The 13028-nt window shown below is 46.7% G+C and overlaps 1 protein-coding gene across 1 annotated transcript in view; it reads right to left on the bottom strand.

Moving 5' to 3' along the window:
- Positions 1-13028, bottom strand: part of DMXL1 (Dmx like 1) — a 1414533-nt gene that overhangs the window by 1089625 nt on the left and 311880 nt on the right. The window contains exon 7 of the mRNA XM_069226844.1: positions 4056-4234. Within this exon, the coding sequence (XP_069082945.1) occupies positions 4056-4234 (179 nt within the window). The remainder of the gene's footprint in view (positions 1-4055; positions 4235-13028) is intronic.

The raw sequence follows: 13028 nt of genomic DNA, 5'->3' as shown, positions 1-13028 counted from the left end.
TGCATCACGACTCTTGCAGCTATCAAGGCTTGTTTGTTCCTCGTCCAAGGGATCTTCAGGCTCTGTGTAGCGCCAGCCTCTAGCACTCATCGCTGCAAAGCACAGTCTCCTGCCTGCTTCTCCAGCGACATGGGACTCCTCTTCAGGTGTGCTAAGTGAGCCTCACTGCGACTCCTGTGCCTGCTGCCTGTGGGCTGCCTGTGTGGGCTGCCTCCTCTTCTTGTGACTCTCCCAGCTGCTGAGGGTCACCTCGGACACCCCTCCTTGGGCCGAGTCCCCCAGGCCTTGCTGGTCCTCTTCAGCTTTGCAAAATCTTCTTCTCCAACTCCTACATTTGCCAAAGCTAGTTGGTGGTTTTCCAGCACCACTTACTGACTGCATCATGACCGCTGACGTGGGACATCACTTGCATCACTTCTGGAACTTCTCTTCTTCTCCTGTACTGCACTGCTGACTTTCTTCTTCCACTGTCGACTTGGTCCTGCATCCACAGAAGGGTGGATAGTGGCTCCTGCCACAGTCAAACACTCTGAGTTGAACTGGGCTTGGTCCCCTTCTTTTGCAGGTCCTCTTCTATCAGAATCCACTTTTGGTTCCTTCCACTCTTGTCTGGGTCTTGCACAATCCTTTTCCAAAGTTCTCCTGTGGGTCTGGGGAAAAAAGGCACTTACCTCTCCTCATCACTGGGAGGCACCCTGGTACTTACCTTTTGGGGTTCCTAGTGCCTCCAGATCCCCTCTACTGATTCCACTTCATTGGATGGGGGACTGCCTTTCACATTCCACTTAGTACATGGTTTGGTCTCCCCCTACGGCCTTCAATATTTGCTATTGCTTTCTATGTCAATCACTGACTTCTAATGCGTACATAATAGTGTGTTTACTTACCTCCTATTGGGGTATTGTCTATACAGTATTTTAGTATTTGTGTTACTATAATAAAGTGCCTTTATTTTTATAACACTGTATAGTTCCTTCATGTGTGTAAGGGCTGTGTGACTGTAGTGGCACTGCATAAGCTTTGCATGTCCCCTAGATCAGTCTTGGCTGCTCATCCACAGATACCTCTAGAGAGCCCTGGCTTCCTAGACACGGTCTACAACTCAGTATTAGGGGATACCTGGACCTGGTACAAGGTGATAACACCATAGGTGCTCACCACACACTAGTCCAGCTTCCTACAAAGATAGATTAAATAGATTAGATAGATAGACAAGACAAGATAGAAAAACAGATACACAAAATAGATTAGATAGATAAGACAAAATAGATTATAGACAAATTACATAGATCGATTAGACAGAGATAAATTGGACATTTAAATTAACTATATTAGATAGATTAGGTAGATTAAATAGATTAGATAGATAAATTGGATAGAATAGACAGACAGATAGATACCGGTGACACTCACCACTGGGTAGGTATCGTTAGGACAGCTGTTTCATAGGAAAAGCTTTTTTTGTGTTGCTAATAACTTTGGCCCCATTTAATGAATCTCCAGGGAACTTTCCAAAAAGGTGCTACTTTTTGACTAGTTTGTGCATGGAAAGTTTCGGTGTAATCAGTCACGGGTGACAGGGGGGTAAGAAGGTGGGGGGAAAAGGGGTATCCTAAAATGCAAAATCCCCATACATTTTCTATAGACATCTTTGGGCAGGTCAACAGCAAAAACTGCTGAATGGAATTGCCCTAAATTTGGCAGGAAAACAGATCTTGGTCCGCCTATTGTGCTTAATGTGATTTTGTGCAAATCCGTTTGGTAGTTTTTGAGAAATGTAGGTTAAAAAAATAATTATATATCTGGATGGTTAAGTCCACGAGATACTCGAGAGACTCTTGCGGGAGCGCCAGTTAAAAAATGGAGTGTTCCGATTGGCCCAGGGGCTTTATTTCCCTTCAGCCATCTCACTCATATGGGAGTGAGACTTTTGCGGTAGCAAACACCCTGATTGGCTGCCAGCAACATGAGAAAAATGTTACTGGCAGTCATTACAAGACTTGGAGATTTAGTCCTCTGTCCTGAAGTGAGAGAAAGCAAAAAATAAAAATGATATAAGAGTCCAGGGTAGGGCTACTCTGACCCCAAGACCCCATGTGGGGGAGGACCCAGAGAGACCACCCCCAGGGGCCAAAAAAAAAAAAAAATAATAATCTGTACAAATTGCTGCAAACCCACAGGACTCCCACAAGATCAAGAAAAAAAAATGATGGGCAGAGGATGCATTGTTCAGTTATAAGCCCAGGGAGACTACTCTCTGGCCATATTAAATAAGAGGGGGAAGGGAGGTGGCACGCGGCCCACCTCCCCGAGCCATTAAAGGCCCTGGGGAGCCCACCTCTGGCCACACTGCATAGCAGAGGAGAAAGAAGCCATGCAGCCCCTCCAACCCCAGCCAATAAAGGCCCTGAGGAGCCCACCTCCAGGGATGAAATGCATCTGAGCCGTTAATGGCCCCGGGGACCCCATTCCTGGGGCCAGCTCACTAGCCTCGTCCTCGGGAGCCCAACTCCCAGACACAGAAGTTTCCCTGCCCGCACCAGTGAGGCAGAAAAACCTGTGTTTGCTCCTGCTTGACAGGAGCCTTTAGAATCTCCCACCATGCAGGAGTAAACAAAGTCTGCTCCCAGCGGGCGGGAGCTTTAAAAATGCTCACGCCAGCTGAGCAGACTTTTGATCGGTTTCCCTGCTCGCAGTGATGCCTGCAGGGAAACAGATCAAAATATTGCTCGCACCTGAAGCGAGCAGCATAAATAGCTGCAACCTTCCTGCCGGGAGCAATACCAGCCCCGCTGCATGCAGGGAGTCTGCCACGGCCGCAGGGGCCTTGGGACCCTCCCTATGCCCCCCAATGAATGTATGGTGCGTGCCCTGGGTGTGCATCACACAACCCACCTTTAATGATTTAGTTCCTAGGGGATGGGGCCCCCAGGGTGCAAAAGGCTTGGGAACCCCATCCCCTGTATGGCCTCTTCCCCCTTGATTTTAGTAGTGGCCCTATGGGATGAAGTCCTCAGGGCCAAAGAAGGCTCTGCGGGAGGATGTGGGTGGGGGGGGCACATGACTGCCCTTCGGTCCCCCTCTCCTTTAATTAAAAAACAGCCATGGGGAATGGGGTTCCCAGGGCCTAACAAGGTGTGGAGAGGGGGGCTGGGGCCCTCCTCCCATTTCTTTTAAATAATAGCCCTGGAGGATGGATTACTAGGGCCTAATAAAGCATGGGGAAGGTGGGCCATGTGGTCCCCTCCTCTTCAATTAATAAAATAAAAAATAAAAAAACTGCCATGGGGGATGGTGTTTCCAGGGCCTAATACGGTTTGGGGAGGGAGGCCATGCAGCACCCCTCACCTTTAATTAAAAAAATAAAAATAAACAAAAAAAAAGAGGAGGATGGGGTCCCCAGGGCCTAATAAGGCTAGGGGAGGGGGCATGCCCACCCCCGCTTTAATTAAGAAAAGGCACTGGATGATGGAGTCCCCAGGGCCAAAAGACAAGTGGTACTCTCCCTTTTTTTTTGGGCCTCAGAGGTGGGCTCCCGGGGCCCTATAATGGCTTGGAGGGGGTGACCTTGTGGACCCTCCCCTAAAAAAATAAATAAAAAAAAAGGCCCTGAAAGATGGGGTGCTCAGGGCCTAATAAGGCTCGGGGGGCAACTTGATCCCCGTCTCCTTGAAAAAACATAGGACTCAGGGGGTGGGGTCCCAGGGCCTATTGAGGCTCAGGGAGGAGGGCCATGAATTGGGGATTTTTAAAGACTGCAATTTGTGCAATAAATGTGCACAATCATTTAATATATTAAATTAAATTACATACCACGATGGGCAAGCTTGTTCTTGATAATTTATTTAGACCACAAGAAACTGTCCTTCGAAAATCACATTTATTAATTCTATAGCTTAATTCAACAGAACGGATTATTCGTTGGAAATTCCAACTACATACGGCACAGAATTATGTTTTGGTGTGTGCTTGTAGTAGCTGCTACTTTTCAAAATATTTTCACTTGAAGAAAATGCATTTGTAAAGAAATTAAATGTTGCAGTGCAACAACTAACCTTGGCATATATTTGCTTGTCTTCCGCCATGAAAATCCGTTCACTGCTCGGGGATGTGCTAAGTATACAAATGAATAGTCGACTTCACCATGCACTTGATTTTCTGGGCTTGTCACAGGCGTTGTTACTGCGGATTGCCAACTATCAGTATTATACCAAACCTTTACGAGACAATCATCCTGTTGAAAAATGGAGGGAGTAAGAAGTACGCATCAAGAAACGGCACAAAAAAGGAAGGTTAAACTTACTCTTATTATGACTTTAATTTCTTTACATGTTTTTTGTCATTATAACAAAATAATAGGTGAAGGACACTCAATTACGCAATAAAATATTTTGAGCAGCAGGGAAGTCTAGCATGTGCTATTTCTTTTTTAAGTCTTCCAAATTCAGCAAAATGTTGTCCCTTTGAAATTCTGAATTGGTGGAAGACCAGCAGGAATGCATTTCATCAACTGAAGAACCTCTTTTTTCTTATTTTTATAACTGAGAAGTAACAAAAATAGTGTGCACAGACAAAACAGATACTATCATGGGTAGCAATTGACCACACTAGCACCATCATTCTCATTACCAGGTCATCTAGGTAATCATTATCCATTTAGAAAAGCCCACATCTCGGCAGAAACCTAACAGTACGTCACCTTATCTAAGAGATGAATGGGCTTATACAGAGTTGAACCCTACATAAAAGTATTTGATGACACTGCAAATATTTACAAATAGGTAGTGATTACACTTTGCATACAGGCAACACACACACCTAAGTCAGTGTGGTCAGAAATGTGTGGAACATTTGCAATAATAGCACCATTTTCTTTCCTCATGAAGACTTCACTAAAGGGGGAGAAACAAGCATTCACAAAATGTACATCAGGCACAGGCCTACAGCTAAGATCATAGTCAGAGGAGAACTTCTATAGCTTGCATGGTCAGTCTCTTGTGCTGTTGACTGTTTTGTTCGACTGTTCTCACCCAGTTGGATTGGGAGCCTGTGTTAATCTCCCATATAGCCTTCCCCTCCAATATTCAAACCCTAAATGCATAGATCTTCAGGGTACTTTGAAGCTGAGCGGAATTCGGATGCAGCCTGTTCTTAAATATTGACTCCTATCTCTGGCATTCCTAAGGTGAATGTCCCGCCTATAAGGGGCATTCTGGGCACACCTGATGCCGAGCAGTCTTAACTATAATTTGAATCTAAAAAAATTCTCTTAACACCATGAAAAGGCATCTGAGGCAGAGGATGATGCTTCTGACATTCCCCTGAAACTGGTGTGCAAGCGGCCTTGATGGAGATGAAATCCAGCCTGGTGTCAATTGACACTAAAACTGACTCTCTGACTCAAATACTTGATCACAGGAAGGAATGCCTTGATAAGCACACACTTGCATTGACATGACAGAACTACGTATTTCAGCAATTGAAGGTGTCACAGCTGCTAAACTGAAGCTGCAAAAAAGCTTTCTTTGGACCTGGAGAGTGTCAAAGCAGAAGACGTAGAGTTGAGATTGCAGAGAATTAACCTCCGCATTGTTGGATGGGCAGAAAACATCACGACGAGGGACACTGATGATGCCCTGAAAAAATGTTTAAAGAACTGTTTGGGATAGACAATCTGTCCAAACTTCTTTTAGTTGAATCTGCACACTACTCACTGTACCCAAGGCCAGACCCGGCAACTGCTCCCTGCCCGATAACAGCCAAGCTGTCCAGTGACCAGAAAGACCTTTTCTCCGGATTTTCCACAAAGTGTTCAGGAAACACAAAAGAAATTTCTACCAGCCAAAAACAAAACTGAAAGAATTGGACATATGATATACAGTAGGAAACCCCAAGAGGCTGTGCTTCATGACTCAAGGAAAGACCCACATCTTCTTGGACTACAAAGATGCATATCTGTACCTAAAGAAACCGCCTCCTTCGATAAGATCACTAAGCACTATCTGTCCCGCTCCTCTTGGAAGGCATTTTTGAGTAACTTCAATAAAAAAAATGTTATCCTCTTTGATCACCTATTGTCGCTCTTTTGTTCAATTATTCTATTCACACAATTACTATGTTGCTGGGCTGTCTTTTACAATTTACATGTTGATGCTGGTATTCAGGCTGATGCTGGGGTGGTACTGGTTCTGGTGTCATGGGTTGAGTCCTGGTGGAGCTCCACTTGGTCTGCACAATTCACTGTGGTGTTGTCTCAGACACAACCCATGCCATTACACAATCTGAATGTTTTTACACACTGTAGGTGCAAGTTTGGCCATTATTGCTTGCTCTTGGCTGCTTTGCCCTTCCCATGCGCATAGCCTGATACACCTCACAAATGTCTGTTTTACCGGTTTTCACTATTTCTTCTACTGTAGATTTATTGTAGAGGTTGTTGGGAATTCCACCAGGAAGCTTAGGCCTGGTGTGGGTGGGGTTTGAAATTAGGGTGCATTAATGACTTGCATCCTTAATTGGTCCACTTGTTGCCATGTCCACAGGCATATCCAGTTACATGCTCACAGTTTACATTTCTATACTCATGGTTGAAATGCACCACACATCAAATCAAGAGCTGTCACTTAGGTTCCTGTCATGAAATGTGAGGGCCTTAACAATCCCAGTCAAAACTGACCGATAGTGGCATTCATTAATCAGCACAACATAGCGTTCCTGCAGGTAACACACCTGTCTTCTCACAGTCCTAACCCATTAGCACAATGCTGGGATGCACATAGATTCTACTTCTCTTTCTCTAAATATGCCGGGGGTAGCTATTCTCATTAAAAAAAAGTTTGGTTTAAACACCCACACACAATTTCAGCCCAGAGCAGCTGCTTTTTGATAGTGCAAGGCAGATGGTCAGACATATTAATACTCTCATAATTTGATATGTCTCGACCTTTGATGACCCTGACCTTTTCAAAAATGTAATTGCCAAATGTAAATAATCGTAATACTCAAATTGTTATTTTGAGAGGAGATCACAATCTATTATTGCAACTACAGGTGGGCAGCATTGGTATGGCACATAGCTTACACTGAGGAGCTAGATACACCTTCACTTCTATTATGAAGCAGAAAACCTTGGATGACATCTGGAAGCTAAACCACTGGCATACTCAGTTTGTCCCACCTCTCTACAGTTCACAGCACTTCCCCCATATTGACTTCAGGCTGGACACCAGAGATGTGATGTGCTGGACCTAAGAGGACCACTCACAAGTCCTCATGGTGACTGCTCCGCAACACACACAGTCAACCCAGTGACTGACTATTGCAGCCTTTTACCCTGTTAGACTCACAATTCAGGGAAGAAAAAAACAAGGCATTAAGCAATACTTTGAAATAAATCTTGGATCTATCTTGTCCTTGGTGGTCCATTGGCATGTCTTTAAGTTTGCCATTCTTGAATAGTGTGCATCAAAGGGGCATGAGGTATTGCACGCTATTCAAGACAATTTAACTAGCCTAGAAAACATCAATTAAACAGCAAGAACTTAAATACAACCAAAGGTATGACCCAGCTATCCTAACAGTGTACACAAGACATTAAAATATTTCAAAGAGGAGGCTGAGTAAACATGCAGCTGCTCACACATATTGGTAGGGGGTAGACCTGGGTGCACTCATGCAAGTTACATCAAATCTAATTGCGCATCATCGGAGGTCCGGCAGATTGCATGAGTGTATAGCAGTGTTGTCCATTGCATCTCAGAAGTCCTAGACATTGTTACAAAATTAAGCTGAGATTTATACAAGAAACTTCACCTCAGATACCACTCTCTAATGGCTGGAGATTGCTGAGAGGTAGCCCCTGCAAGGACTTCTTCCTTCCAGACAAATAAAAGGTCCAATCAAAAATATAAGGGATAGTAGTACCCAAGACGGAGTAGTGTGCCTAAAGAGTTCTATAAGTAATATGCACGTGAGTTAGCCTTAACTTTGGTTGTATATGAGGAGTCATATGGTTGAGGCTGTCTCACCCCAATTATGCAAGAGACCATTGTGATCACCCTCTTCAAGTCTGGAAAATTACCTGAGTCATGTGAGCTGGACAGACTATTGCCCCTCATTAATGTGGACCGTAACATTTAGGCAGAAGAACGAGTTACTTACCTTCGGTAACGACTTTTCTGGTGGATACATTAGCTACCTGTGGATTCCTCACCTCATGAATACTCCCATGGCGCCAGCATTCTACGGAAATCTTCTTACTAGTCTCTGCACGTCGACGAGGACGTCACTGTCTCGCACGCGACGCCGTCTGACGTCATACAGGCAATAAGAGGTCCTCGACGACGTGCGGACGTCAGTACCAATCATTTTTTACGTGCATGAGAACAACCAGGCAATGCAATGAAAGAACAAAGCAACATCCATTATATTGTAAAAATACACCACATTGTATGAATAACTAAATTTTTTTTTTTTTTTTTTTTTTTTTTTTTTATGTACATATATATATATATATATATATATAAAACTCTTTCTTTTAAAAATATATACACACACCAAGTATATACATAAAGATATATACACATATACCTATATATATATATAAACATATTATATATATACATCTATTGCACCCTCAAAGATCAAGAGGAGCGCACTCAAGGATTACTTGGCAAGACCATAAAGGCAACGGGGAGGCGGGTGGGACCGTGAGGAATCCACAGGTAGCTAATGTATCCACCAGAAAAGTCGTTACCGAAGGTAAGTAACTCGTTCTTCTGATGGATACAACTACCTGTGGATTCCTCACCTCATGAATAGAGTCCCAAAGCAGTACCACGCCCGGCGGTGGGTGCCTAAATGGTCAAACCAAGAAATCCTGCAGCACTGACCGTGCAAAATGGCCGTCCCTTCTAACCTCAGAATCTAAACAGTAATGTTTTGCAAAAGTGTGAAGGGACGACCAAGTTGCGGCCTTGCAGATGTCGACCACAGGAACACCTCTGGCTAAGGCCGAAGTGGCCGACTTAGCTCTGGTGGAATGAGCTCTAATGCCCTCAGGAGGATCCTTCTTTGCCAAAGAGTAACATATTTTAATGCAAAGAACAACCCACCTGGATAGTGTTCTCTTGTGGACTGCCTTTCCTCTCCTCTTGCCCACGTATCCAATAAACAGCTGATCCTCCAGCCTGAAATCCTTTGTTCTATCGATAAAGAAACTCAACGCTCTCTTTGGATCCAGACGGTGCAGTCTTTCTTCCTCTTTGGAAGGATGAGGCGGAGGATAGAACGTGGACAAAGTAATTGCCTGAGCCAAATGGAAGGGTGAAACAACCTTCGGGAGGAAAGCAGCCTTGGTCCTCAACACCACCTTATCCCCATAAAAAGTTGTATAAGGGGGTTTTACTGATAAGGCCTGCAACTCACTCACTCTCCTTGCTGATGTTATAGCTATCAGGAAGACTGTTTTTAAAAAACAAATACCTCAAGGGGCAAGAATGCATAGGTTCAAAAGGGGACCCCATAAGGAAAGTCAGGACTAAGGACAAATCCCATTGCGGCATAACGAATGGCTTTGGAGGATATTGATTTAGAAGACCTTTCAAGAATCTGATAACAATAGGGGATTTAAATAAAGATGGTTGGTCTGGAAGACATATGAAGGCTGACAAGGCCGATAAATAACCTTTAATGGTAGCCACTGCACAACCTTTCTGCGCCAGAGATAGAGCAAAAGACAAAACGTCCGATAGATGAGCTTGTAAAGGATCAATCTGCCTCTCTCCACACCACGCAACAAATTTAGACCACCTATTAGCGTAGATAGATTTAGTGGAGTGTCGCCTGGCCGCTAATATAACATCCACTACCTCAGGCGGGAGAGAGAAGGAACTCAGGTTGCCCCGTTCAATCTCCAGGCATGTAGGTGCAGACTCTGGAGGTTGGGGTGTAGAACCTGCCCCTGCGACTGCGAGAGGAGGTCTGCCCTGAAAGGGAGACGGAGCGGCGGGCACGTTGAGAGTTGGAGAAGGTCGGAGTACCACACCCTCCTTGGCCAATCCGGAGCTATTACGATTACTAGAGCCCGGTCTTGGCGAATCTTCCTCAATACTCGAGGAATCAAGGGTATGGGAGGAAACGCGTAAAGCAACTGGCCGCACCAGGTCATTTGAAACGCGTCCCCCAATGCTTCCTGCATCGGATACTGAAGGCTGCAGAACAACGGACAATGCGCGTTCTCTCGAGTGGCGAACAGATCTACCCGAGGAAACCCCCACTTCTGGAAGATTAAACGGACTTGATCTGGATGGAGACGCCACTCGTGGTCTGCCGAGAAGTGGCGACTGAGACTGTCCGCACGCACGTTCAAGACTCCGGCCAGATGGTTTGCTATCAAGCAAATCCGATGGTCCTTTGCCCAGGACCATAGTCGAAGAGCTTCTCTGCAGAGAAGGTACGACCCCACTCCTCCCTGCTTGTTTATGTACCACATCGTGGTAGTATTGTCCGTTAGGACCTGTACCGACTGACCACGAAGGGAAGGGAGGAAGGCCTTGAGAGCCAGACGTACAGCCCGTAACTCTAACAGATTGATGTGAAAAATCTGTTCCTCTGGAGACCAAAGACCTTTGATCTCCAGATCCCCCAGATGAGCTCCCCACCCTAGAGTGGAAGCATCCGTTATGACTGTGGCCACTGGTGGCGACTGCTGGAACGGTTTTCCTTGTGAAAGATTGTTGCTTGCAATCCACCACTTCAAATCCACAGCAGCATCTCTGGAGATCTTGACAGTACCCTCTAGATCCCCTCTGTGTTGAGACCACTGCCTTCGGAGGCACCACTGAAGAGCCCTCATGTGCCAGCGAGCATGCGTGACCAACAGAATGCAGGAGGCAAAAAGACCGAGCAGACGAAGGACCTTGAGGACTGGAACTACCGCTCCATTTCGAAACATTGGAACCAAATCCTGAATATCTTGAATCCGCTGAGGCGGAGGAAAGGCCCGACCCAATGTCGTATCCAGTACTGCCCCTATGAACAGGAGGCGCTGAGAGGGCTCCAGGTGAGATTTGGGCTCGTTCACCGAAAAGCCCAGGTCGAACAACAACTGGGTTGTTGACTGCAGATGACGCAACACAAGCTCCGGGGACTTGGCTTTGATCAACCAATCGTCCAAGTAAGGGAATACTGCTATCCCCTTCCTTCTGAGCTCTGCCGCAACCACCGACATCACCTTCGTGAAGACTCGAGGTGCTGAAGTAAGACCAAACGGAAGGACCGCAAACTGGTAGTGTTGCGATCCCACCACAAACCGGAGATACTTCCTGTGTGACTTGAGTATCGGGATATGAAAGTAAGCATCCTGCAAGTCGACAGACACCATCCAGTCTTCCATGTTCAACGCCAAAAGCACCTGTGCTAGGGTCAGCATCTTGAACTTTTCCTGCTTGAGGAACCAATTCAAGATCCTCAGGTCCAGAATTGGTCTCAAACGACCATCCTTCTTGGGAATCAGGAAATACCTTGAGTAAACTCCTTGACCCCTTTCCTGCTCCGGGACCAACTCCACCGCGCCCTTTAAAAGGAGGACTTCTACCTCCTGTTCTAGCAACAGGAGGTGTTCTTGTGAACAATACGAAGGGCGGGGCGGGATGAGGGGCGGAAACTCCCGAAAGGGAAGGGTGTAGCCTTTTCCCACAACACTGAGAACCCAAGTGTCCGACGTAACAGTCTCCCATTTGGTGAGAAAATGCTGTAATCTTCCCCCTACAGGAGAGGAGTGAGTGGGAAATGGTGGAAGCCTAAGGCTGCTTCCCCTGCTGCACCCCGCCAGAGGATGAGGAAGAGGCAGAGTGCTGCTGAGAGGCTCCCCTGGTGCGGACCCTACCCCTCCCCCTAAAAGATCTATAGGGATGGGAAGAGGCAGGTTGCTGATATCTTCCCCGAAAGGAAGAGGAGGAAGAGCCACGCCCAAATCCACGAAACCTCCTGAAGAATCTGGAAGAGGCCGTGGAAGAAGGAGCTTGGAGTCCCAACGACTTAGCCGTGGCCCTGCTCTCCTTAAAACGTTCCAAGGCCGAATCAGCCTTAGCCCCAAACAGTTTGTCCCCATCAAACGGGAGATCCAACAATGTGGACTGTACATCTGCCGAAAAGCCCGAGTTACGTAGCCAGGCCTGTCTCCTTTCCACCACAGTTGTGCCCATTGCTCTGGCTACCGAGTCGGTGGTATCCAGTCCCGTCTGGATAATTTGGGTCGCAGCAGCCTGGGCATCAGAGACAAGATCCAAAAGACCCTGGGGAAGCTCTGTAAACGAAGAGGAGATGTCATCCATCAGAGCATGAATATACCTCCCCAGGATACAGGTCGCATTAGTGGCTTTTAACGCCAGACTGCAGGACGAAAAAATCTTCTTCGACTGCGCCTCTAGCTTTTTTGAGTCTCTGTCCCCAGGCACCGTCGGGAAAGAACCAGGCGCTGATTTGGACGAACAGGAGGCCTGCACAACCAAGCTCTCCGGCGTAGGGTGCCTAGATAGGAAACCAGGATCAGTTGGAGCCGTCCGATACCTCCTGGCCACGGCTCTGTGAACTGCTGGGGAAGATGCCGGCTTCTTCCACACCTCTAAAACCGGATCCAGCAGAGCGTCATTAAAAGGTAATAGAGGCTCCGCCGCGGCTGAGGCCGGATGCAACACCTCTGTCAAAAGGTTTTGTTTCGCCTCCACCACCGGCAAAGGCAGGTCCAAAAAACTAGCTGCCTTCCGTACCACTGTATGAAAGGAAGCAGCTTCCTCGGTATATTCCCCCGGGGACGAAAGGTCCCACTCAGGGGAAGTGTCCAGCCCACTGGCCGACTCCAGTCCACGCAGCCCATCACCCGAGTCCTCTAGCTCTCCTTCCTCTAGGGCTCGTTGGTACTCCTGCTCCTCTAGTACCCGGAGAGCACGCCTCCTTGAATGCAGTCGTTGCTCAATCCGCGGAGTCGACAACACCTCCGCCGAAGTCGGAGATCGGCGCCGATCTTC

The sequence above is a fragment of the Pleurodeles waltl genome, chromosome 1_1 (assembly GCF_031143425.1).
Source record: "Pleurodeles waltl isolate 20211129_DDA chromosome 1_1, aPleWal1.hap1.20221129, whole genome shotgun sequence".
In the NCBI taxonomy this organism is placed as follows: Eukaryota; Metazoa; Chordata; class Amphibia; order Caudata; family Salamandridae; genus Pleurodeles; species Pleurodeles waltl.
Note: the sequence above shows the minus strand (reverse complement) of the source record. Positions and strands in the feature narration are given on the sequence as shown.